This window comes from Schistocerca nitens, chromosome 5 (genome assembly GCF_023898315.1).
Source record: "Schistocerca nitens isolate TAMUIC-IGC-003100 chromosome 5, iqSchNite1.1, whole genome shotgun sequence".
Lineage (NCBI taxonomy): Eukaryota > Metazoa > Arthropoda > Insecta > Orthoptera > Acrididae > Schistocerca > Schistocerca nitens.
The window spans coordinates 409,892,934-409,919,218 of record NC_064618.1 but is presented as its reverse complement, the minus strand read 5'-3'; the positions used below and the strand labels follow the sequence as shown (position 1 = coordinate 409,919,218).

The 26,285-nt window shown below is 38.3% G+C and overlaps 1 protein-coding gene across 2 annotated transcripts in view; it reads left to right on the top strand.

The window, feature by feature from the left end:
• The window catches only part of LOC126259395 (rho GTPase-activating protein 1-like), a 98,332-nt gene extending 82,752 nt beyond the window's left edge, over positions 1 to 15,580 (top strand). For both annotated transcript variants that reach the window (XM_049956167.1, XM_049956166.1), the window contains 4 exons: positions 12,562 to 12,779; positions 13,154 to 13,354; positions 14,402 to 14,508; positions 14,613 to 15,580. In XM_049956167.1, coding sequence (XP_049812124.1) covers positions 12,562 to 12,779; positions 13,154 to 13,354; positions 14,402 to 14,508; positions 14,613 to 14,783 — 697 coding nt within the window. In that variant the 3' untranslated portion in view covers positions 14,784 to 15,580. The remainder of the gene's footprint in view (positions 1 to 12,561; positions 12,780 to 13,153; positions 13,355 to 14,401; positions 14,509 to 14,612) is intronic.
• Positions 15,581 to 26,285: the final 10,705 nt, after the last annotated feature.

Here is a 26,285-nt window from a genome sequence, read left to right as displayed (position 1 = left end):
AGTTGGAAACATGTTTTTAGATCTCCCCCCCCCCCCCCCCCACCCCCTACCCCAGATCTATTCTTTACCAACACTAATCATTGGTTTTATTTTGAGCTTTGGATTATAAGGTTAGTTGTAGTAAAAACGAAACTCCATCCCACAGGCCCTGATTGATCTAATAATACTGACCTATACCATGTCATCCTCTGAATTTGATGCCAAAACGGAGAGGTGTGGTGTCAACACCCTGTTCTCCACGCCATTTTCAGCTTTTGGAGCTGCTACTACTTGTTCAAGTAGCTCCTTAATTGGCATCTTGAGGCTGATTGCAACCCATTCCTGTCCTCCCACAATGAAAAATCACTGGCAGTACTTGAAATAGAACCCAGGACCTGTGCACGACAGTCAATTGCACTGACCACTTAGCTATGGAGGTGGGTTTATATGTAGGAGAGAAAACTAATTTCTATCACCAATCATTTTTACAGCATTGTTTTAGTTTGATAAACATGACATGTTACGAGATTTTTTTATTTTATTTTTATTTATTTATTTATTTATTTTCATATTCGAGTGCTTGTTGTTAGTTACAGTACTGTACTATGCTGTGACATGCAACATAAATAAAAGTATGGCACAACAGTCAACAGGTACACATCACAAGTATGGTACAAACTTTCACAGGTGTAACAAACAGCTCCAAAGAGCAAAACTGACAGAGTAATCCATAGTAAGCAGCTCTGTATGCAGACACAGTAGATAAACAATACACTGTAAGCGAAGAAGTGCTTGAGCAGCTCGCGACATCAGCCACTGTTAAGGAGGTGAGGGGTGCCCTATGGTTGTGGGGGCAGATAGCAGACTGGTTGTAACTGCGACTGACATAGGAGACCGTGGCATAGCCAGTTCATGATGCCCACCAGAAGGTATGGTGACCCAGCAGGTTACCACATACTTTCTAAAGGAATATCTTTTATTGTATCTTTCCACCCTCGGTCCCCACAACTGGTATCATTACCAGTTTCAGCTTCTTAAAAAATTATCATCAGATGACATGTTTAAACACACACACACACACACACACACACACACACACACACACACACACACAGGGAGAGGGAAAGGGGTGGGGGGCAGAGAGAGAGAGAGAGAGAGAGAGAGAGAGAGAGAGAGATAATAAAGTTCTGAAAAACTAAACTAAAAGCTTTACCAGGTTACCTTCCATCAGGAAAGTTGGCACACTCAGCAACTGTGATATTTTATAAATTATAGAGCGCAGCAATCAGTCGTCCTTTTTTTGTAGGTTTTATTTGGCAAATCCAGATTTCAGCTAGTATCTAGTATCAATGCTAAAAATACTAGACGTACATGGTCAGGCAATACTATAAAAAGTTACAGCTCATGGCATAACCTATATGACTTGTACATTAGATTACATACCTCTACTTTCTAGTCCCGATACATGTCAGTTCCACAGTTCTTGGAATATTACTGTATAAAGAAGGTAGGCTGTGTAGAGAACACATCAATTGGTTGTATGGTGCGTTCTATATGAACTACGTAATATATAACATTCAAAGGAAAGTAAAAAACTTCCAATTTGCATGAGAATTACTTAAAATAAAACATAAGTAAAATTCTTTACATTGCTGTCCAACTTGTTTCCACATTTGCCAGTAAACATAGAAACTGTAAGAATATTTCCAGGCTCACTCCTTGTGAGTCGATTGTTTTTTATTCTTTAAACACATATGTAACGTCAGATGGGTAAAAACCTTCCCCCACCCCCCCACCCCCCACCCCCCTTCCCAAGACACAAGGAGGCAAATGGTAAACGTCACTATTAGAATTGATGTGATTTAAATGTTCTTATCTTTGCATTATTTTTCTCTTTATTTAAAAATCATGATGGGTATGATGGTCTTCTTATCAACTGAGTAGTTCACAGATGGCACCAAATATCAGCAAGATGGATGGTTGGTGTGACTTGGCATTCTGTAACAGATGTAGAGAGTATTAGTCTCTGTGTCATTTCAACCAGATTTTAATTATAAATGCAATAAAATCAATACACTGAATTGCTGTTATTAAAAATGTACATGCATCTAAACTAACGTACCATGGAGAAAGTGCTGTAGGTTCAACGTTATAACCATCATACTTGTGCAGTATTATCCAAATGGCAGCTACATATTGGCAAGACGGCAGGAGCTACTTCATTCCCCCTGGGTCAAACCTTATACTGTTTCTTAACAACAAGTTTTCAAACAATTCCCAGAACAGTGCATTTTTCGTAACGATCTGATCATTAATTAGGCCGCTGTCGGCATTCTTGTGATGGCAAAAGATCTCTAGCTCTTCTAGGAGGTCAAGGAACCTGCCTTTCTTGCATTTATGCAGCAACCTCACATTCATTGTCAGAGTCGGCACCTCATGTTTTGTTGTAGGTAAATGAGCAGCCATACTCAATTTCTCTGTGGTATCTTTTTTGCCCGCACTTTGACTTTAATCTATTTCCACATCTAAAGAAATTTATGATTGGGATATTTGGTAGATGGTAGTTTGCAACCTTCCCAAACGTGGTTCAGTAACAGAATCTACAAACTTGAAAAATAGTAAAAGTACATTGACTTACAAAGATGCAATGTTGATAAATAGTCGCACTTTTATCAAAAATAAAGTGGTCCTAGAACTCACCACATTTCTCTCGGAAAACTAAATGTATTGCTTCATTGTGAATTTAGCAGAAAATCATATTCTTCCAGAATGAGAATTTCACTCTGCAGCGGAGTGTGCCAGGAAGTTTCAATCATATTCTTGATTTCATCTTGTATAGATATGATGCAGCAGGAAATTTTCTTGAACTCATACGCTCCTTGTAGTACAAAATGTACTTCCCTTAAACAGTGGTCATGTACTTTAAGGAGTTACTCATATTTCCGTATGTGGCCCACTTCTTTTTATTATATACATGGAAAGTCCAGGATGCAAAAACAACAGTATTATGAAAAGGATGAATTCCTACTCACTGTATAGAAGAGACATTGAGTTGCAGACAAGCACAGTGAAAAAACTGCTATACATTTTAACTTTTGGCCAAAAAGCCTTCTTCTGAAATAGAAAACAAACACAAACACATTCACAGAAGCACGATTCAGACAAACGTGACCTATGTCTCTAACTGCTGTGGTTGGACTGAATCATAAGTGCACATTATGGAGCAACAGTCAGTATGGTGGTGGGGATAAGGAGGCGGCATGGGGCAGGTAGGGAGAGGAGGATAGCAGAGAGGGCTGGGAGAAAGTGTAGTGCTGCTCGCAGGTGTATGCAGGGACATGGTGGGGACGGGTTAGGGCTGCTCAGCATAGTTGGGAAGTTTGGGAGAAGGTAGGGAGCAGAAAAGGAGAGAATTAGAGAAGAGGAAAAAGACTGTGGGTGTGTTGGTGGAATAAAGGCTATGTTGTGCTGGAGTGGGAGCAGGGAGGTGCATAGGTTGAGGACAGGGACTAGCGGATCTTGAGACCCGGCTGGGGGTTACGTCAACTGGGATATGTTGCAGGGCGAGTTGACACATGCACATTTCAGGAAATCTGGTGTTGGATAGGAAGGATCCAGATGACACAGGCTGTGAAGCACTGATTGAAGTGAATCACATTGTGTTGGGTAGCATGTTTAACAATTGGGTGTTGATGGCCATTCATGTGGACCGACTGTTTGCTGGTTATCATGTCCACATAGATAGCAACACAGTGGTTGCAGCTTAGTTTGTAGATACATGACCACTTTCACAGGTAGCCACGCCTTTGATAGGATAGGGGACTCCTGTGACTGGACTGGAGTAGGTGGTGATGGGAGGATGTATACGATAGGTCCTCATCTAGGTCTGTTGAGGGATATGAGCCATGATGCAAAGGGATGGAATAAGTATGGACAATGATGTTACATAGGATTGGTAGGTGATGAAATACCACAGTGGGAGGGGTGGGAAGAATAGTGGGTGGTATATTCTTCATTTCAGAACATGATATGAGGTAGTCAAAACCCTGTCAGAGAATGTGATTCAGATTTTCCAGTCATGGGTGGTACTGAGTCATGAGTGGAGTACTCCTATGAGGCCAGACGGTGAGTATGTGTAAGGTGGTAGGTGACAGAAGAGACAAGGCATGGTAGATCAATTTCTATACAAGATTGGGTGGGTAATTTCGGTCCGTGAGGGATTCAGTGAAACCATTGGAATATTTGGAGAGGTACTGCTTGTCACAGCAGGGCCGATGACAATGGATGTTGTATGGAATGGACTTTTTGGTATGAAATGGGTGGCAGCTGTCAAAGTAGAGTTGTTTCTGTAATTGGTAGGCTTGATATGATTAATGGTACTGATGTAGCCATGCTTGAGATGAAGATCAACACCAAGGAAAGTGGCTTGTTAGGTTGAAGAGGACTGGGTGAAACAAATTAGGGAGAAGGTATTGAGGTTCTGGATGAATGTGGCTAGAGTATTATAACCCTCAGTCCATATCATGAATACATCATCAGAGAGTATGAACCAGGTGAGGGTTTTGGAATTTTGGGTGGTTAGGAAGGATTCCTTTAGATGGCACATGAAGCTAGCATAGGATGGTATTATGTTTTTGCCCATTGCTGTACCATGGATTCACTTGTAGGTGATGCCTTCAAAGAAGAAGTAATTGTGGGAGAAGATAAAGCTGTCATGGTGTCCCAGAAGGAGGTTGTAGATTTGGATTCAGTTGGGCATTGGGAAAGATAGTGTTCAAGAGAGGCATGGTCATGGCCATGGATATTGGGGTGGCATCAACAGTGAAAATCAGGGTGCCATGTGATAAAAGAACGAGAACTGTAGTGAGTCAGTGGGGGAAATGGTTGGTGTCTTTTCTATACACTGAAGAGCCAAAGAAACTGTTACACCTGTCTAATATCGTATAGGGCTCCCGCAAGCACGCAGAAGTGCCGCAACACAATGTGGCATGGATTCAAATAATGGCTGAAGTAGTGCTGGAGGGAACTGACACCATTAATCCTGTAGGGCTGTCCATAAATCCGTAAGAAAATGAGGGGGCGGAGATTTCTTCTGAACAGCATATTGCAAGGCATCCCAGATATGCTCGATAATGTTCATGTTTGGCGAGTTTGGTGGCCTGCAGATGTGTTCAAACTCAGAAGAGTGTTCCTGGAGCCACTGGGTAGCAGTTATGGACATGTGGGGTATTGCATTGTCCTGCTGGAATTGCCCAATTCTGGGCACTGTCGTGCTGGAATTGCCCAAGTCCATCGGAATGCACAATGGATGTGAATGGATGCAAGTGGCCAGACACGATGCTTACATATATTTCACCTGTCAGAGTCATATGACATACCAGGAGTTCCATATCATTCCAACTGCACACACCTCGCACCATCTTGAACACAGTCCCTTGCTGACATATTGGGTCCATAGATTCATAAGATTGTCTCCATATGTGTAGGTTTCCATCTGCTTGACACTGTTTGAAACAAGACTCGTCCAACCAGGCAACATGTTTCCAGTCATCAACGGTCCAATGTCTATGTTAACAGGCCAAGGTGAGATGTAAAACATTGTCTTGTGCAGTCATCAAGGGTACTTGAGTGGGCCTTTGGCTCCAAAATCCCACATCGATGATGTTTCGTTGAATGGTTCACACGCTTACACTTGTTGATGGCCCAGCATTGAAATCTGCAACAGTTTGCAGAAAAGTTGCATTTTTGTCGCATTGAACTATTCTCTTCAGTAGTTGGTCCTGTTCTTGCAGGATCTTTCTGCAGCCGCAGTAATGTCAGAGATTTGATATCAGAGATGCTGTGTCCCATCACTCGTGTGCCGACTATAACACCACGTTCAAACTCACTTAAATCTTGATAACCAGCCATTGTAGCAGCAGTAACCAATCTAACATTTGTGCCAGACACTTGTCATCTTATATAGGTTTTGCTGACCAGAGTGATTTCTTCTGCCTGTTTAAATGTTTCTGTATTTGAATATACATGCCTACACCAGTTTCTTTGGCGCTTCAGTGTAGAATGGTGGGTTATGGGTAATAAGCCGAAGGTGTTGATCCACTAGAACAGAGATTCTCTCAGTGTGGTAGAGCAACCATTCACAATGGAGCATCCTGGGTAGTTGGGTTTGTGGACTGTAGATGGTAGGAGTGGTAGGGATGAGGAGAGAGGTTGACTTGGGGGAGGGGGTCTGGGATGGACCTAAGGATTTGAGGAGGAACTGAAGATCATGTTGGATTTCTGGAATGAAGTTACTGTCGGAGTTTTGAAGCGATGAATTTGACAACTGGCAGAGTCCCTCAGCCAGGTAATCCCTGTGGTTCAAAACCACAGTGCTGAAGTCTTTGTTGTCCACCTTTAGGATTATAGGATTGCACGGAGGAGTGAACTAAGTTAGGCAGTATTGGTTTTGGGTTGAATCTGATTAGTATGGGCTGTGACTATAAAGTGTTTCCACTGTAGGGACAGGGAGAAGGGGAGAAGGTCTTTAAGAAGTCCAGCATGATTTAATTTGGGAGTGGAGCAAGAAGTACGACATTTGTAAATGACTGATAGTTCTGTGGGACTGAGGCTTTTGAAGGAAGGGTTCATGACTGTGTTTCAGATTTGTTTGTGTGTTTTGTGTTCAGTATGGTGGTGGAATGGAGTATCTGAGGGTCTGGTAAATATAGTAGGTCTGTGAGGCAGAATTTACCAGCTCTGAGGATATGTAGCAGCGACGTTCACAGTGACCTCTATCTGTCCAGATTCTGTTAGTCCATAGTCCTCACCAACCTTCACTTTGAAACTCTTGTAAATCATGCCCAATCCTCCTTGCAGTACCTCCTCTCCATCCATAAATTTCTCTTTGTTCTGGGATCCCAAATTCGTGCACACTCATTTCTCACACTGAAACTCTTGCCACCCAGGCACTAGAGCAGCGTGCACAGTGCCACCTCAGAAATCTCTCCAACCACTAACCACCAACTCCTCTCTGTCTCCTGGTCCCTACAGTGGAGAAACCAACCATATCAATCAGATTCAATGCAAAATCAATATTGTACAGTGCGTGACTTGGTTCACTCATTCATCCAGCTGTGATCCACCACCACTGCCCCCAATCATCCTCTGTGAACATTCCATAATTTTGAAACTTGAAACTTCTACCAGTAGAGCACTTGCTTGCGAAAGGCAAAGATTTTGAGTTCAAGTCTTGGTCCAGCACAGTTTTAATCTGCTAGTAAGTTTCATATCAATGCACATTTTGCTGCAGAGTGAAAATTTCATTCTGTAAACATCCCCCAGACTGTGGCTAAGCCATGTCTCCGCAGTATCCTCACTTCCAGGAGTGCTAGTTCTGCAGGAGAACTTCTGTGAGATTTGGAAGGTAGGAGATGAGATACCAGCACAATTAAAGCTGTGAGGACAGGTTTTGAGCTGTGCTTGGGTATCTCACATGGTGGAGCACTTGCCCATGAAAGGCAAAGGTCCCGATTTAGAGTCTGGGTCTGGCACACAGTTTTGATCTGCCAGCAAGTTTCATATCAGCGCACACACTGTTGCAGAGTGAAAATTTCATTCTGGATTCTAGAATTTCTTAACCTCAAGCCTTGCCTCACCATCATTCCCCAAATCCCTCAACAAGGAAACCAACCTTACATCCATAGAAAGAACACTATCCACCAACCTTGTAATCTGGCCTGTTGACAAAGACTCAACCACTGTGGTTTTGAGCCACAGGGATTACCTGGTCGAGGACTCTACCAACTGTCAGATTCGTCACCTCCAAAACTCCGTGACAGTGATCCAGTCCAGAAATCCAACAGGATCTGCAGCCCCTCTTCAAATCCTTAGGCCCATCCCAGAACCTCTCCCCAGAGTCTTCTCTCTCCTCATTCCTACCACACAACACACTCCTCTCTTTTAACTGCTTCCAAGAGTCCATAAACACAATCACCCAGGGTACTCCATTGTAGCTGTTTACTGTGCCTCACTGAGAGAATCTCTTCTCTTGTGGATCAACATCCTCAGCCTGAAATAAGGATATCCTACACAGTGGGCAAACACACATGACATCATCCTGTGCTAACCTATTCATAGGGCATATACAGGGTGTTACAAAAAGGTACGGCCAAACTTTCAGGAAACATTCCTCACACACAAATAAAGAAAAGATGTTATGTGGACATGTGTCTGGAAACGCATAATTTCCATGTTAGAGCTCATTTTAGTTTCGTCAGTACGTACTGTACTTCCTCGATTCACCGCCAGTTGGCCTAATTGAAGGAAGGTAATGTTGACTTCAGTGCTTGTGTTGACATGCGACTCACTGCTCTACAGTACTAGCACCAAGAACATCAGTACGTAGAGTCAACAGGTTAGTGTTCATCACGAACATGGTTTTGCAGTCAGTGCAATGTTTGCAAATGCGGAGTTGGCAGATGCCCATTTGACGCATGGATTAGCACAGGGCAATAGCCATGGCGCGGTACGTTTGTATCGAGACAGATTTCCAGAACGAAGGTGTCCCGACAGGAAGACATTTGAAGCAATTGATCGGCGTCGTAGGGAGCACGGAACATTCCAGCCTATGACTCGCAACTGGGGAAGACCTAGAACAACAAGGACACCTGCAGTGGACGAGGCAATTCTTCGTGCCGTTGACGATAACCCTAATGTCAGCGTCAGAGAAGTTGCTGCTGTACACGGTAACGTGGACCACGTCAATGTATGGAGAGAGTAACGGGAGAACCAGTTATTTCCGTACCATGTACAGCGTGTGCAGGCACTATCAGCAGCTGATTGGCCTCCACGGGTACACTTCTGCGAATGGTTCTTCCAACGATGTGTCAATCCTCATTTCAGTGCAAATGTTCTCTTTACGGATGAGGCTTCATTCCAACGTGATCAAATTGTAAATTTTCACAATCAACATGTGTGGGCTGACGAGAATCCGCACACAATTGTGCAATCACGTCATCAACACAGATTTTCTGTGAACGTTTGGGCAGGCATTGTTGGTGATGTCTTGATTGGGCCCAATGTTCTTCCACCTACGCTCAATGGAGCACGTTATCATGATTTCATATGGGATACTCTACCTGTGCTGCTAGAACATGTGGTTCATGCACGATGGAGCTCCTGCACATTTTAGTCAAAGTGTTCGTACGCTTCTCAACAACAGATTCGGTGACCGATGGATTGGTAGAGGTGGACCAATTCCATGGCCTCCACGCTCTCCTGACCTCAACGCTCTTGACTTTCATTTATGGGGGCATTTGAAAGCTCTTGTCTACGCAACCCCGGTACCAAATGTAGAGACTCTTCGTGCACGTATTGTGGACGGCTGTGATACAATACACCATTCTCCAGGGCTGCATCAGCGCATGAGGGATTCCATGCGACGGAGGGTGGATGCATGTATCCTCGCTAACGGAAGACATTTTGAACATTTCCTTTAACAAAGTGTTTGAAGTCACGCTGGTACGTTCTGTTGCTGTGTGTTTCCATACCATGATTAATGTGATTTGAAGAGAAGTAATAAAATGAGCTCTAACATGGAAAGTAAGCGTTTCCAGACACATGTCCACATAACATATTTTGTTTCTTTGTGTGTGAGGAATGTTTCCTGAAAGTTTGGCTGTACCTTTTTGTAACACCCTGTAGAGAATCCTCCGTAACCACTCAGAATCCCAAACCCCTCAACTAGTTCAGGTGTGCCTTCCACAGTATTCTGCCACCTACCAAATCTATGCATTATCCTTGTCCATCCCTGCCCTCCATCCCCATTCCTCATGGCTCATATCCCTGCGGTAGACCTAGGTATAAATCATCCCACGAACATGTACTAAAGTCCGGTCACAGGCATCTCCTGTACTGTCAAAGACAGGACTACCTGTGAAAGAAGTGATCCACAGACTAGGTGCAACCATTGTCTGCTTTCTGTGTGGGCATGACAACCAATTAGCTTTCTGTCCACATGTATGGGCACTGACAAACTGTGTTGAAGAGACAGCTGTACCACCCAGCTGCTGAACATGCTCCCCAACATAATGTGCTTCAGTTCAGTGACTGCTTCACAGCCTGTGCCATCTGGATCCTCCCTGCCAACACTAACTTTTCTTAATTGTGCAGCTGGGAATTCTCCTTGCAATATTTCATTTGTTGCCGTAAGCCCACCTGACCCTGTCCCCCAGTCTCAACATTTGCTAGTCCTGTCATCCATTTATCTGTCCTCTTCCATGTTACTCCTACTCCAGCACAACACAGCTTTCTATTCCTCCAACACACCCACAATCCTTTCCCCTTTCTTCTACTTCTCCACTTCCAACTGCACCGAACTGAGCAACCCTACTCTGTCCCAGCAACATCCCTGCACACTCCTACAAGCAGCACTACATCTTCACCCAACCCACCGTGCTATCCTGCTTCATGCCTCTTCTTTACCCCACCACTGGATTGCTGATCCCATCAGCCCAGTTAGGACTCAAGTCGGGCTCTGGCCTCAGCGGCCAGGACTATGGTCGTGTGTGCAAGTGTGTACGTGTGCTCCTCCCCCCCCCTCCCCCCCCCCCACCACCACCACCACCACTACTACCACCACTTCAGAAGAAGGCCTTTTGACTAAAAGCTAAATACTAAGTTTACCAAGGGATCAAAAATGTTTTATTTATTGATGATACAAGCATAATTGCTACAGATTCATGTCAGCAATAATAAAGCAAATAACTTACTGTTCAGAGTTCGTTTGTGGTTTACAACTAGTAGCCTGACTCTGAATTCCAATAACTTTGTACGATGATTCTTAATTGCCACACAACTCAATCATTGTATTGTAATAAAAGAAGATGGACGTGAAGCTTTCTTGAAAGGATAACATGAATGTCTGCCAGCAGAACATAAGCACAGTTATGTTTACTGTTACAATATTGCTTTGTAAAATTGTTCACAAAATTTCAACTGGATGACATTACTCATATTCTGCAGAATATTGTAGTGTGGCATGTTACCATCATCAGACAATCATGATAACTATATGCTTCCCAGCATGCTCGTATCCTTTGCAGTACATGCTTTTTCCAAAAAGAACAAATTTTTAACATTATGAGAAAACCAATTTTTTGCTGTGCTCTGTTCAATGGTATTGTTCCCATATGTGGCGCAAATGTTTCTGGCTCTCTCTACTGCTGTCAACCCTCTATTGAACTAAAACAGAAGAATATGTCAGAAATATTCCTATTTCTCCACGTCTCACTCCATTTTCTAGTGCCCACAGCCCCCCCCCCCTCACTATTTCCAAGTGACAAAATTATGGTATGTAAACTGAAATAGCAACAGTGAACTACAAATAAAAATGCCAATATGTAAATAAATACATAGCAACTGGAATATTAACATGCAAAATAAAAATGCTGTGGACTTATGCAACAACCTAATACTTTTAGTTGGGAACTTACTTAAATTACTATGTTATAAGGCTCAATTGACTAGCTATAGTAAGGGCATGATAAGTTAGCCGCTGGCCGCCAAGACCTGGTCATTAAAAGTTGACACCATTTGGAACATTTCATGTTGACTGTTCTCTGTTGCAGATTGCTGCCACCCACAGCTACCCTAAAGTTGTGACACATTAACTGATTAATAACAGTTAGTTTTACTCAACAATGGAAAATCCAGGGAGGAATGTAACAGTATTATAGAAAGGATAGTTGCTTCTCACCATATAGTCGAGATGCTGGGTGCAGATGCACACGCACGTGCATCTAACGCACTACGTCATATTAGGCACAATCACAAATGTTTACAAAAGTCATTTTCTTCTACCCATTGTGTTGTGTTACAACAGCCATAATTTAATTTCAAATTTCTTGTTATGAATATGTATCTCATTTGTAGATGATTGTCTCAGGAATGAACTTTCGCAGATCAATGTTACATCTGTGTCAGAATTTATTGATAGCAGCAGGTCAGTGTAAGTTGCACATCCTGTAAGTTGTCAGTACCAGAAGACAAACCACAAAACATTCCCCCTCTCAGACCTTGTAACCCTGCAGTGGTCACACTGCTTACCCCTCCGTCCCTGTGATATAAGCAGCCAACTTTATGTATCTTACAGCCAATTTCACCAACGTCAATTAATGGAAGTGTTTCTTAAGGTATTACTGTCTATGTAAGCATTTTTTGTTGGTTACTGAGTAATAAAAGTACACTCTTAAGAAGCTTTTAATATTAGTTGACACTTTTGCATTTGGATGTTTGTTACTAGATGCATCTGAATACTTGATTCAGGCTGTATGTGGATCACAAGCCACAGTTGGATGACCACTGTTCTAGAGCTTCATATGAAACTCTTTTTCCTCGGTTACTCTCAAACAAGGGTCTACTTTGAATAATGGCTGCAAGGTGTGATATTTGGGATCCTAACCTACACCTAACAGATCATTTCAAAAAGGCAGTCTCACCCCTGGGGACCTATCCTTGCTAGCTCACAAGTGACCTTTCATTGTTTAAATTTAGCATTTATCAAGCAGTTGTCATTGATTTGCTTGATCTTTGTTGATACAGCCATGATCAGCGATTGCTTCAGAAAAACAGCCGATCAAATGTACCACAGCAACCACAAGAGCAGCAACAGGCACAACAAGAAAACAGTGGAAATACCAGTGTGCCCCTTGAAACCCAACAGTTTGGTGTTTCTCTGCAGTTCATAAAAGATCACAATAATGCTGATCCTATACCACCTGTAATGCGCCAATGTGTAGAATTCCTTAGTCAGCCAGATGGTAAGTATCTCACACCTTAACAATCATAGTTGCTTTACATTCATCTTAAAGCTGCCAAATTTTTGATGCAAGGTAAATAAAATCTCTGAACATTCTTAATCTTTTTTTTCCTTATAATTGCACTGTATATAGAATTGATTATCAGGTGAGTATTTAATCTCTACTTTGTCAGTTCTATCTTTCAGTTGTCACATGTCACTTTTATTTCCTGTGTTTGAATGACAAATGGGCACTAGTGTAATTCTTGGAGAAAAAAAAAATGCTTAACCTATTATTTTCTCTGTGGTGGTGTGGAGTAATTCATGAGTGATTGAAATTATAATGAGTAAAAAGAAGTAATAATGTTACAGACTGAAAGATTATTTTCATTATAGCACTGGAGACTGAAGGATTATTCCGTAGATCATCAAGAATCACTCAAGTTAAAGAAGTCCAGAAACGGTTCAACCAAGGCCTTCCAGTAGATTTTCAGGGTGATGTTCATCTTGCGGCTGTTATACTTAAAACATTTCTCAGAGAGCTGGAGGAACCATTGATGACATTTGATCTGTATGATGAAATCACACAGTTTCAGTGTAAGTAATACTAATTAATTTTTGCTATACTGTTAAGATACTGTATTGGTAATGCAGATAATTTATTTTATTAATAATACTTAATTTAAGCTGACGCTGTACTATAGACAAATTCAAAAATAGTTCCAGTTGTGGTAAATTTGGGGAGAGAAGAATAAAGAAAATGTATTACCTGTAGTTTCCTCTCTTTTTTTCCAGTCCATCCCCTCCCAACCTTCTTTATTTATTTTCTTTTAGAACAATCATTTGTTAAAGAATTAATTCTTAACCCCCCTCCTCTCCCCCATATTAGCATGTGCTAAACTGCTAATCTCCCCCCCCCCCCCCCACACACACACACACACATTTCATTCTGTATTTTATTCCAAGTTAGCTGGTCCAGGTCACTGGATTCACATTTGGGAGGAGCATTGTTCAAATCATGGCTGTCCTGATTTGGTCTTGCTGTTGACTGATTGTTAAACTCTCATCTTGCTCCTTCTTTCTATTTTATTGTTAATAAGAAACCTATTCTTTCAGTTGTTTGTACTTTTTTGAAGATGTTAATGACATATGAGAACAGAAAAAAACACTGACTGTAATAAAGTAGGTAGTTATAGTTCTGGACAGTAATTTGTATACCAGTAACAGAGAGATGGCAATGTATTTACTGTTGTTGTAAATTATTCAGAAGCTCTACATCAAATCTGAGCAAATTCCGTGTGAAAATGAGCCCATTTTTCCCACCTTCATTTCTCTTTTCATCTTGTTATTTCATGACTTTTCTTCAAACTAACTCCATTTTGCTGACGAGTACTACTGTTTCTCATTTCATGTTGGCACTATTCCCTAGTCCCAACCCAAAACTGCTTTCACTTCTTGACACCAGAAACCGTCATAATTGGAAACATTTATTATAAGTTTCTTTTTACATTGCCATGGTCAAAATGGAACCATGAAGTGACAAGTTTTGTAATGCTAGAAATTATTGTACATCTCTTTGAAAGTAGAATTTTCTGTTTCATAATTATTGTGGTCAATTTATTTGTCTGCTGTTAATTGTTTCAGGTATAGCTAAGGAAGAAAGGCCACGCTATGTAAAAATTCTTATATTAGAGAAACTTCCGGAGGATAATTACCAAATACTCAAATATCTTGTACAGTTCCTTTCAAAGGTATAGGCTCACTAGCTAAAATTATCAAAATTTAGGTCAATATTTTTCATTTCAAGAAAGAGTTGTGTACAATGACTAATTTTGTCCTGCAATATTTGTTACAGGTTATGGACAGATGTGATCTGAATAAAATGACATCTTCAAATTTAGCTGTTGTATTCGGCCCAAACCTAGTATGGGCTCAGACAGGACAGTTCTCACTCTCTGCCATTGGGCCTATCAATATGTTCACTGACTTTGTTCTCACAAACCATGAACAAATATTCATTATTTAATTACAAACTGAAGTAGAGTATGTGCTCTTCCATCAGTCTAAATCATATAATATTTTTGAAAAAGAGATTGTCATCATCTTATCAAAGCTCAGGCTGGGTGTGAACTAATAATAGCTGGATCATATTTTGTCTTACATTAAAAGCCCCCAGCAACATTTTCTCACAGCTCAGTGAACACTTTTTTCTGTGAGACTGTAAAAGGTCAACTGAATATTTTGAGCAAGCACAAATCATGCTATGGTATTGTAATGTAAAGAGGCATTTTAGCAAAAATGTTTTCTATGTTTCATGAAAAAGTGAAAAATGTACATGAACATTTTAGCAAAAAAAAAGTTTTGTATATTTTGGGGTAGTTGAAGGCAAACTGAAATACCAAAGAAATGAGGCAGTTTAGCAGCATAACTTTGTGCTTTGCTAAATTGAGATAGGAAGATTTTATATTAAAAAGAACTGAAAGTAGTACAGGCAAAAAGAATTGTAACTTAATATTTGTAAATATTGTGAAAGATATTATATGTTCATTTATTTAACAGTAGACCTTTTGTGGTAGCCAGCACTGCAAAGCTAATTACATTATGTACAAACTCTAACAAAAAGTGAGGAGGACATATATGAAGTGGTTGTCATTTGGCCAGACTATTGTTTGTATCAGTGTGATTCAAGGCGGAGAATACTTAACTCTAGTCATTAGCTGTGTTCAATGTATATGTTGAATCAGATAAATAATGGTCTCATGCTTGTTATTCCAACCTATGTTCAACGAATTATTTCCTTTTTGGGAATATATGTTAATCTGAAGGAAGCTCCTTTTAACATTTTTGATTCAAAAGTGTTGTTCTTGATAATTTCTTGTCGTAAGTTTTTGTTAGATTCTCAAATGCATAATTGAAGGTATACATTTACTTATACATGAATGCTATTTCTCATGGTTTGGCATGTAAATTTGGTACATGCCCCCCATCTTATTATCCATATAGTGTTTTGTCATATGTAAGTCTTCTAATTCCCTACTTACAATAATTCTGCTACTTAAGAGGATTAAGATGAAACGTTTATGAATTTTGAACATTTTGTTTCATATGAAGAATAATATCGGTGCCACCACATAGTGTGGTCTATGAATTAATCATTTGGGATATAACTAAATTTGAACATTATTCACACTCCAGTTATGTGTGAATTGTAATTCCCCTTTGATACTGGTACAGGCTCAAACTAGCAACCAAAATTTAACTCTTGTAGCAGGCATAATTATTAACGTAATTTTTAAATATTTGTCTGTTTTATATATGCTATTGAATAATGCAACACTGAAATTGTATTTTTGTATTGCATAGTGAGAGAAAAACAATAAGAATTTATCATCACTGAAAGAAAAGTAGGCCTATCTCTTAAAAATCAGTGTCTGTTCATGAAATTGTCAGTGACAGATGTACTGTATGATTTTTTCAGTATAAGTAGTAAATGCAGTGCATGAATGTTACTTGCCTTGCATATAAATTATTTGTATTACGTTTATAAATTAGTTTAATACGCACATTTAATATGTAAACAGCAGCAGTTCATTTCTTCTTGTTCCTTTCTTTTTCTTTTTGTTTTTGCAGGAAGAAGAAATAAGCCTTTCAGACACTGCAATTGTGTTAATTACTGTAGAGTAATTAATATTGTCAATATTCACTGCTAAAGTGGTCATAACTTAGTCAATATTATTATTTCTTGAACATTCATTAAGTGATCTGATATATAATAATATATTTTTATACTTAAGTTTCTTTGACCATTTTGTTTTAATTTTTACAGAGAAAAAAATGTTTTATATACTATATTGAATTGTATTTATCTTAACTTACCTGTAACACAGAGACCTTGCATTGAAGGTTATGGAATGGACAGAGCATTCATTTTGTGTATTGTTTAATAGAGAGCTTGTCAGAAACCACATTTCACTCAGGGAGGAGAGATTTTGAGAAGGCATTCATAGGTACGGACTGTTTGGAATAATGAGGGATTCGAATTCCTTATCTATGAATGACATGGAGGGAGTTTCCTTGAAGCAACTAATATTCTGCTTCCAGTCTCAATGAGATTGTTAAATTGAGCATGTTGGGGTGGCGGCAGTAGCACTAATAGTAGTGAATGAGTGAAGAGCAAGTGATCCAACTCAGTGCATATTGTCATTTGTATGAAAATTCTCATACAGAGTCTGATATTTTGATTCTGTTTGGCTTTTTTAAATTTGTATTTCAGTAACATCCCAGCATAAGTTATATTCTTTGTGTCTGCAAATTTGTCTGTCAACCCTGCTCTAATTGTAGATGTTTCAGCAGCTGATTAGTAGGCACTCTGCTTCTGCCACAAGTTACATTTTGATGTTTTATTTATGCAGTAAATAATCACACAAGATGGTATTACATCCCAATGGTCTTTATCCACAAGATTATTTACCAGTACTGGTATACTTATTAGCCAAGGCAATACAACTCTCATACATTCTGGTCAGGATAATATTCCCATTTGTTCTGTAGTCGTACAGTATGCCATTAGATTGTAAAGTGTGGTTAAAGTTTTTATCAATATTTTTTTAATAGTGCAGATGGTTTTCAACCGTGACTTGCCTTCCGTTGTGAGAAATTGAGAGAAGCTAACTAAAAGGTACTCTCTCATGGCATATTTTTTTTTCTTGTGGTAGAAATTGCCTTTGCAACATTTGTCTTCATGCAGAACCAAAATACAGCTTATATAACATTTTTGTATCTTGGTAATCTTGTCAGTAAAACTCAGTTTCATATCTTTATTTCTGTTCTTAGCTGTGTCACTCTGACAATATTTGGTCAATATATTTTATTACGCCATCAGCGCAAGAGAGGAATCAAAAAATAATTTTCGTGAAGCAATTCGGAGTTAGTAAGATTTCTGTTGTTATCTCATGCAGAAAAACATACGTTAACATTATAATTTACAGCTTTTAGTTATGAGACTTGTGTTGCTGCAGCCCTGGTATTGTAATTTGTTAGTTGGTAAACCGCACAAAAAGTATAAATCATTATTGGTTACTTGCAATTACAGTGTGATTGAAATGGAACTTTTATGACACAGTTGTGACTGTGAAAGTTAAAGTAGTAGATACACTGGTATTTTGAAAATACAGCTTTGTGGGGAGCACCATCTGTGTTAATTCTCATCGTCATTGGAAGGAAACAAGTATAAACATTTTCAGAATTAAAATAATATGCAAGTAATTCACTTTTGAAAACTATAAAATCACAGAGAGACAAGAATTACTTGCTAGAACTTACTGCTTGCAGCTAAGAAGAATGCACACAACAGGACTGTTGCATGATATAAGCTACAGCAGAATATTTGCACCACTCTAAAACTTTCTTTTTCTGGTTCTTGTTCTTCTTCTTCTTCTTCTTCTTGTTCTTCTTCTTCTTCTGCTGCTGCTGCTTACTACAATTCTCTCTCTCTCTCTCTCTCTGCAATCGCGATTCGCGCGCGCGCGCGCGCGTGTGCGTGTGTGTGTGTGTGTGTGTGTGTGTGTGTGTGTGTGTGTGTCAGTCAGTCATTCCATGGTTGTCATCCCTTTTGTTGGGTAGTCATCCGGACAGTCGTTTCCCTTGCGATCATCCATGTTTACAAATTTTATCAAATTGTAGAATCCATCATTTCCACATGGTTCCTCAAATTTCTTTTCCTTGTCATCATTCATTTATTTATATCTTGTATTTCATACTATTCCCTTACTTATACACTTGTTATCTTGTCCCATATGGCTACTCCTTAGACCTGCCTCATTACCTCCATTTCCAGTGCCATTAATTTTTGTTTGATCTTTATCACTTCTGCTCCATATGTCATAACAGGATGCACCAATGTTTTATATACTTTTCTTTTCACCTCAGCTGTCATAAATCTGTTTCCCCATACAGTATTTTTCAGGCATCTGGCTGCCTTATTCCCCATGTCACCTGGTTTTTCAGTTCAATAATTATACATTGTGTCAACAGTCCCTGGATAAGTAAGGCTCATTCCTTTTTCAGTTCACTACCATCTTCTTCGAATTTATATCTTGCAGGTGTTTTTGATATTACCATACTCTTTGATTTTTTTTTTTTTTTTAGATGTGATAGACTGCTTATCTGTTTTATTGAAATGGTGAAGGAACCTTTGTAAATTATCCTCATTACTTGCTATCACTACAGTGTCATCAGCCTAACATATAATATTTACTACTTTATTTCCTATTTTATATCTTGGTTTGTTTCATAAGGCACTGATGTTTTTGCCCATCATTAAGTTGAACTCTCCTTGTCTAATTCGTTAAGCTTTTATAATTTCATCTGTGAATATTTTGTCTTTTGATTCTCATTTTATTACCTGTAGGGAAACATTCCACGTGGGAAAAATATATCGACCTGCCAGCGCTTTCGTTATATATATATATATATATATATATATATATATATATATATATATAGATCTTCTAGGATTTCACTAAATCCATTGGCACTCTTGTCGATTCAGGTATGAATTATTTCATTTTCTCTGATCCTATTAATAGACTTTTGATAAGTCAATGAAACACAGTTAGCCTGGGTTATTAAACTTTGTGGATTTCTCCACAATATTTCTTGCTGTTTTAATGTCATTCTGTATTCTATCTCTAATTTCTTATGTTAATGACTTTAAGGTGGTTTCAAGCAGGGTAATTCCCTGGTAATTATCTAATACTTGTTTATCTCCTTTTTTATGTACTGGAATTTTAATACTTTTTTTTCCATTCTCTTGATATCCCACTTACCTTCACAATACTGGTATGTAATGTACGGAGCTAATGATAAAATACTTGCGCCCCCCAGCCCCCATATTTTATTAATTCATTATGTGCCATGTGGCCCTGAAGATTTCCTGTTTTTAAGTATTTTTATTGCCGTGCTTATTTCCTCCAATGGGAAGTCTAGTTGATTGTCGTTTTCAGTGCTTAGGTGTCTAGTCTCAATTTCTACATTGTTTATGTCCTTATACTGTAATTTGAAAGAATATTCCCTCTGAATTTTGCTTACATTCTGTATCTCAATATGTTCATTAATATCCTCCTTTTGCTGATGGAGCATCCAACATACTTTCTTCTGTGTTCCAAAACCCTCATTTATCTGTTGAATATCTAATTTCACCTAATTAAGAATGAGCTTATACTCTGTAGAATTGTCTTGACTTTGCCTGGCTTCATATTTTAAAATGCTTTCTTCTTCTGGATAGCTAATTCTTTAACAGCTTGATTAAACCATGGTGTTCTGTACTGCTCCATAGCTCATTGACTCTTTACATATCCAAAGATTCTCTTACTGCCTCCTATATATTCGATCTAAGAGTAGTCCATCTAGTTTCTACATCTTGTCCTTTTAAACACGGGTTATTAATGATTTTCTCCTTTAATCTATTTTGATATTAATCATAGTAATCTCATCCTCTATGAATTCTGTTTTAACCCTTTCTTCGGTAGGCATCTTAATATTTTTGTTTTTCACTCTTGAGTTTCAGCTTCAGTTTACTCGTCAGCAGCACATGGTCTGATCCTATGTTGGTTGGTGGTAATGTACTCACATCTAATATTTGACTTGGATAAATGGCTCTTTTGGTTATGAAGCAATCAATAACCAAGCACTGACATATTATATTACTCCTCGTGTATTTATGTTGTGGCTTGTGGTCGAAGTTCTAAAAATATGGTTAATGTAATTGCATAAACATTGTGTGGCTGACTTGCTTATGTACAAGCAATGTAAATATATTAAAGCATTACAACTATTCAGCATACTGGCACCTTCAGAATAATAATAACAGTTGATTTCTTCATTTGTGTGACCTTTGTGTCAGTAGCTGCTATGTGAATAATTTATTCAGTTGGTAGTGTGCATGCAACTGCTACAAAGTGAATTTTTTGTTATGACACACACATCATCTTATTCAGTTAAAACCTTGTGAATGGCTGGATTTTCTACTGTTTCTTGCTTACAATCAGGGTTTGATGTCCGTATGCTCATTAGTCAAAAATTTTTATGTTCGGCACTGATGCTGCAATAAATTAAAAAAAGGGTGGGGGAAGCAAGAAAACAAATCTAAAAGGTCTGTCCTAATAACCAGACTTTTTTCCAAAACATATCTTTGTTTTAATTATGTATTCATCAAATTTCTCCAAGTTGCTGCAGTCACAGATGCAATTGCATTCTTGTAGCTTCTCTAGAGAAATGTCTCCTGTTGTATTCTGCTCCAAGACATGTTTTTTAATTTACAGTTGGACCATTTCTGTGGCATGTAGATCATACATGTAAAGAGTTAACCAGAGTACTGTATGCCCATGATTCTTCATTGATTTATCAAACCAATGCAATTTTTTCAGGACTTTTAAACTAATTCAAACAGTTCAAACTTCATTTTTTCGTCTTGTGGTAAATTGTTATTTTGCAGCCAATTAATCATATTGATTTTAACAGCAAATTGTCAGAGTACTTTGTGTTATTGCATACTATGATAAGGGCCTTATCAGTAGTTATAACATTAGCTTTTGGTAGATAGAGAAGCAATTATTTCTGCACCCACTTCTCAGATTTGGTAGCATTCATTTTCCCTTGATAATCTGACTGACTTTTCTGGCTTTAAAAATCATTTCTGATCCTGAAAACTTGCATGAACAAGTGCGAGTCTGTTTGATGACCCGGCATTAGTTGTAACACCTGTAATATTTTCACTCTGCCAGCATTTACTAAATGTATTTTTTGACCACCAAGATTCATTTAAATAGATAATGTTTCGGTCCTGGGAATGGAAAGTTCAGATGCTCCAAACCTCATTGTGTGTGGCAGTCTATTTAATGTGTCTATGGACCATGCAAATTCTGTTCTTTTCTGGATTGCTGTGGAGGGCTATGGATGCAGCAGGGACTCTTCTCCATTAAGAAGAAATGTCTTACAGTGTATTGCATTACACCCCAATTTAAATCATCACAGATCTCAGACACTTTTTCCCAGGAAGACCAAGAGAAGATTCAACAACAGAAATACCATCTTTTTAAATTTTTGTAATAGTTCTTACAGGTATACCAGTATAGTTGGCAGCTCACAGATTACTTTGTTTCACCACATATATAAAGTTTGCTGCTCTAGCTTGCTGATATTATTATTTTATAATATTTTTTATTATTTCTCTGTCCTCACTACACCTCCCTGCACACACAAAACATTGTAGAGGCAGAAGTAGTAGTCTCAGTGACTATCAGTTCAGAAGTCAATGAAGCATTCACTTGAAAATGCTGAAAATTGTTATGTAGGGAATATATTCAACCATGCATCTCAAAACTAATGCCAAAGATTCAAATTTTATCCATTTGCAAAGAATTTGACAGAAGAGAATTTTCAGAGATGCTGAAGAGTGACAGTTTGATAAGAACTTTGCAGTGCCCCATAACAGCCACATCAACTTCTAATTTGTTCTGAACATGTTAACTGATCAATTTTCCATGTCCAGTAATGTGATTAGATGTCATGTACACAAGTCATCAGTTGAGAGATTCTGTCTATGCTTGGCAGTTAGCCTTCAATTTGCTCTTGTACTGCTGACAGGTATTGAGTCTTTGTAATATCATAACTTCTTATGCTGACTTGTTTCCATCAGATAATGTGTAACTTCTGTGATAGTATCAATAAATGATAGGAGTAACTTAAGTTGAAGAATGGTTTATTTGTGTCCCAAAAATTACACAGTTTTATGGGTGTGGCAATTCTTTATTCACCAAATAGTGTTAATTCATTGTAGGCCATACTGATACAAAGATGATAAATTGTAGGAAATAATACATAACCAAATATAAGAATTCACTGCAAAAATTCATAGGTGTAATCCTTTGTAGTTGTTATTGAAAAATACACATCAAAAGATATCAGTCTGAGTGTTGGTGAACTAAGGAAATCCACTTTGGATGGATTGAGGTGGAGGTATATAATTCATGTAATGAATCATTCTTGATTTAGTGGAAGAGTACCTAGAGGGGTAAATGTAAATACTGTTCTCATCCCAGTTCAAACAGTGATGTGGTGCTGCTACATAAAAGAAGAGGTTCAACCTGCATGGGTGTCAAATGAAACAAGTGTACTGTTGTAATAGTCAACATTTAGTAATTTCATGATGTGTTTCAGAGGTTTAAACCGCCATCATTAGGTAGATAAGTGTGGCATATACTTGTTGTGTTGAGATTTAAGGGTAACTTGTGGCAAAAATAGTGACAGTGCCAGTAAATATGTTTCATTGAATTTTATAGTAGTTACAGTACAACCTTGCAGAAACGTTAGCATTTAAGCTGTAAGGAAGTCTTTAGCATGGGAGCAGTATTTACAATTGAGTAGATAAGATCTAGTTGTAGACAATGGGTTTTTGACTTGGGTAACAAACACTTTCTACATCACTACCTAACCCCCCTCTGCCAACACTTAGACATAACTTTTGTTGGGAATTTCACTTATATTTATTTAAGGGTTGGCCAGATTTGGCATCTTTAAACTTTGTTCACATGCCGTTTGTGAACAAACTGTAAGTAGGTTAGAAGATGAATTTAATTAGTGTTGGCTTTTGACAGCTATTTCTTTAATTGTATAATTGTTCACTTGTTGAATAATAAATTGTGCCTTTGTTACTTTGACTGTTGTAATTGAGATACTGTGTTCCTTAAAACAAACAAAAAATTGCAAACTGATATGTATTATGACTGGATAGATCTTCATTTATAGTTTTCATAAAGCATCAGTTCTGGCGGAGGGGAGGAAGGGGGCTGAAGGATTGAAAACAAAGTTCTTTTTTAAAAATCCTGTGATAAATGTTGCTTGTTTTCAGCATTCCTTGTAGAGATTTTATACCATCAGTTACTACTACACTATTCAGATGGTAAGTTAGTGAAAGTCAGTTGCACTCTAGCCATAGGAATTAGAGGGCCAGGGGTCAACAGCAAATTTGAATTGTCCAGATGGAGCTCATCACTTTGGTGCTCAACACCATATCTCCATATCCAGCTATACCTGACCACATATACATATAAATGTACTCTAAAAATATGTGGACAGTCCACAGAGGTTGAAAGTGTAGTTTCCTACAGAAACTATGAAACAAAAACAAGGGAAGTTAATTTGATTTTGATTCTAATACACTATATATTTATCTTCTCCACAAGTTCTGTATAATTACATTCTATTGTATGATCTATTCCTGTACCTAAGGAAGGACCATTGTATTATCTGACAATTATTGTTCACTTTAGCACAACATATTGTTTGTATTTACAATTTCACCTGTCTTTGCCCATAGTGCTCAGAGCCATTGTTTAATAATCAGTGCAAGCATCTCGATACATCTGTTGCCTCCATCTGTAAATGCTGGGTACTTCTTTATGAAAATAATTTTATATTCAACTAGCCATGTGTTAATCATGATTTTTATATCGACAAGTTGCATTGCAGTTTGTACCCTTTTAAAATGTAGTAAAATTTGTTGTCAAGTTTGATTCAAAAAATTCACATGCAAATTTAACACTGCACAAAATGTCAAAGTTGACATATAGCATCAGGATGTATCAAATTATTTTCTGAGATGTGTGTCCCTTTTTTGTGTACATGAAAGCTGCTTTTAACAAGTCATTGTGTTTATAAGCATTCCAGAATGTCCATATTTTACATTGTTACCACAGAAGTGATACTGCAGAGTTTTTAATATAGTTTTAAGTCTGAAAGTGATGTTTCTCTGTGATGTTAAAAGTACAGTGTATACAAAGCACTATAATTTTGCAAGTATCAGTTACATTTAACACCATACTTTCTATTTCTTTTCTTTTTATCACATTTGTGTAGTAGCAAATGTAATGTTGTAACTGATATTAAAGCTCTGTCTGTAGTATAGTTTTTCAATGTAATAAAAACATACAGTGTACAGATTTTTTAAACCATGCATTCTGCATATCATGTATTTTTTCATAATAAAAAAGATAAAATCAGTTTTTAAATATTTGTTCTTATTTTCTTTATGGTAATGCATTGTGTGGAAATTAACCAGGAGTGGGCATGCCTATGTATAGTTTTACAGTTGTGAGTCCATACCTATTCCTTCATTATTGCACCAGCTGACACAGTGATAAGTTGTGTTGTCATATGTCCAAGTGAGCAACAATAACATAAAATATAAACAACAAGCTACATGAGAAAAAAATTATGATCTGTGCAGGGAAATGACCCAGATTACAAGGTAGCAGTACAATCTCATAAGTCAGTTTTCTACAAGACAATTAGTAATCGAATAAGCGGTTGGCTGAGATATGAAGCAACAGTGCTGTTTAATGCTTTGAGTGGGGTCATTGCAGTAGGGCAACATTTGCATGCAGCAAAAGAGTAATATAATGAAAGCTTATTTATTATTATTTAATGAAACAGTTCTTTAGCTCGTGTAAGGTGTGTTTATTTTATTGTTGTTGAATTAAACTAAGAGTAAACTAATTTTGCTCATGTGTGTTTACCTTGGTAACATAAAGGCAGCTATTCTTTATAAGGAAACAAAGTGCACTGCATGGCTGTCTGTGTTATGAAAAATGGTGCACCTACTCGAGCAGTAACTAAACTCCACAATCAAAATAAATACCAGAAGATTAAAGCATAAAAAAATTAGGATGTATGAATCAAGCATTCCTTCTTTTGGTGTGAGGAATGATATAAATATTCTCCTTCAACCTGTGTTATTCTACATCTACATAGATACTCCGCAAGCCACTGCACGGTGCATGGCGGAGCGTACCTTGTACCACTACTTGTTATTTTTTTTTCATGTTCCACTTGCAAATAGAAGAAGGGAAAAACAACTATCTGCATGCCTTCATATGAGTCCTAATTTCTCATCTTATCTTTGCGGTCTTTACGCGCAATGTATGTTGGCGACAGAAGAATTGTTTGGCAGTCAGCTCCAAATACCAGTTTTCTAAATTTTCTCTTTAGTGTTTCCAGGGATTCCCATTTGAGTTCCTGAAGAATCTCGTAACACTTACGTGTTGTTCGACCCTGTCAGTAACAAATCTAGTAGCCTGCCCCCGAATTGCTTCAATGTCTTCCTTCAATCCAACCTGGTACAGATCCCAAACACTCGAGCAATACTCAAGAACAGGTCACACCAGTGCCCTATATGCAGTCTCCTTTACAGGTGAACCATTGTTTCCTAAAATTCTCCCAATAAACCGAAATCAAATCATTCGCCTTCACTACCACAAGTCTCACATGTTCGTTCCATCTCATATTGCCTTTCAACGTTATGGCCAGATATTTAAACGACATGACTGTGTCAAGCAGGACACTAGCAACACTGTATCCAAACATTACAGGTTTGGTCTTCCTACTCATCCACATCAACTTACATTTTTCCACATTTAGGGCCAGCTGCAATTCATCATACCAACTGGAAATTTTGTCTAACAAGGGGAGG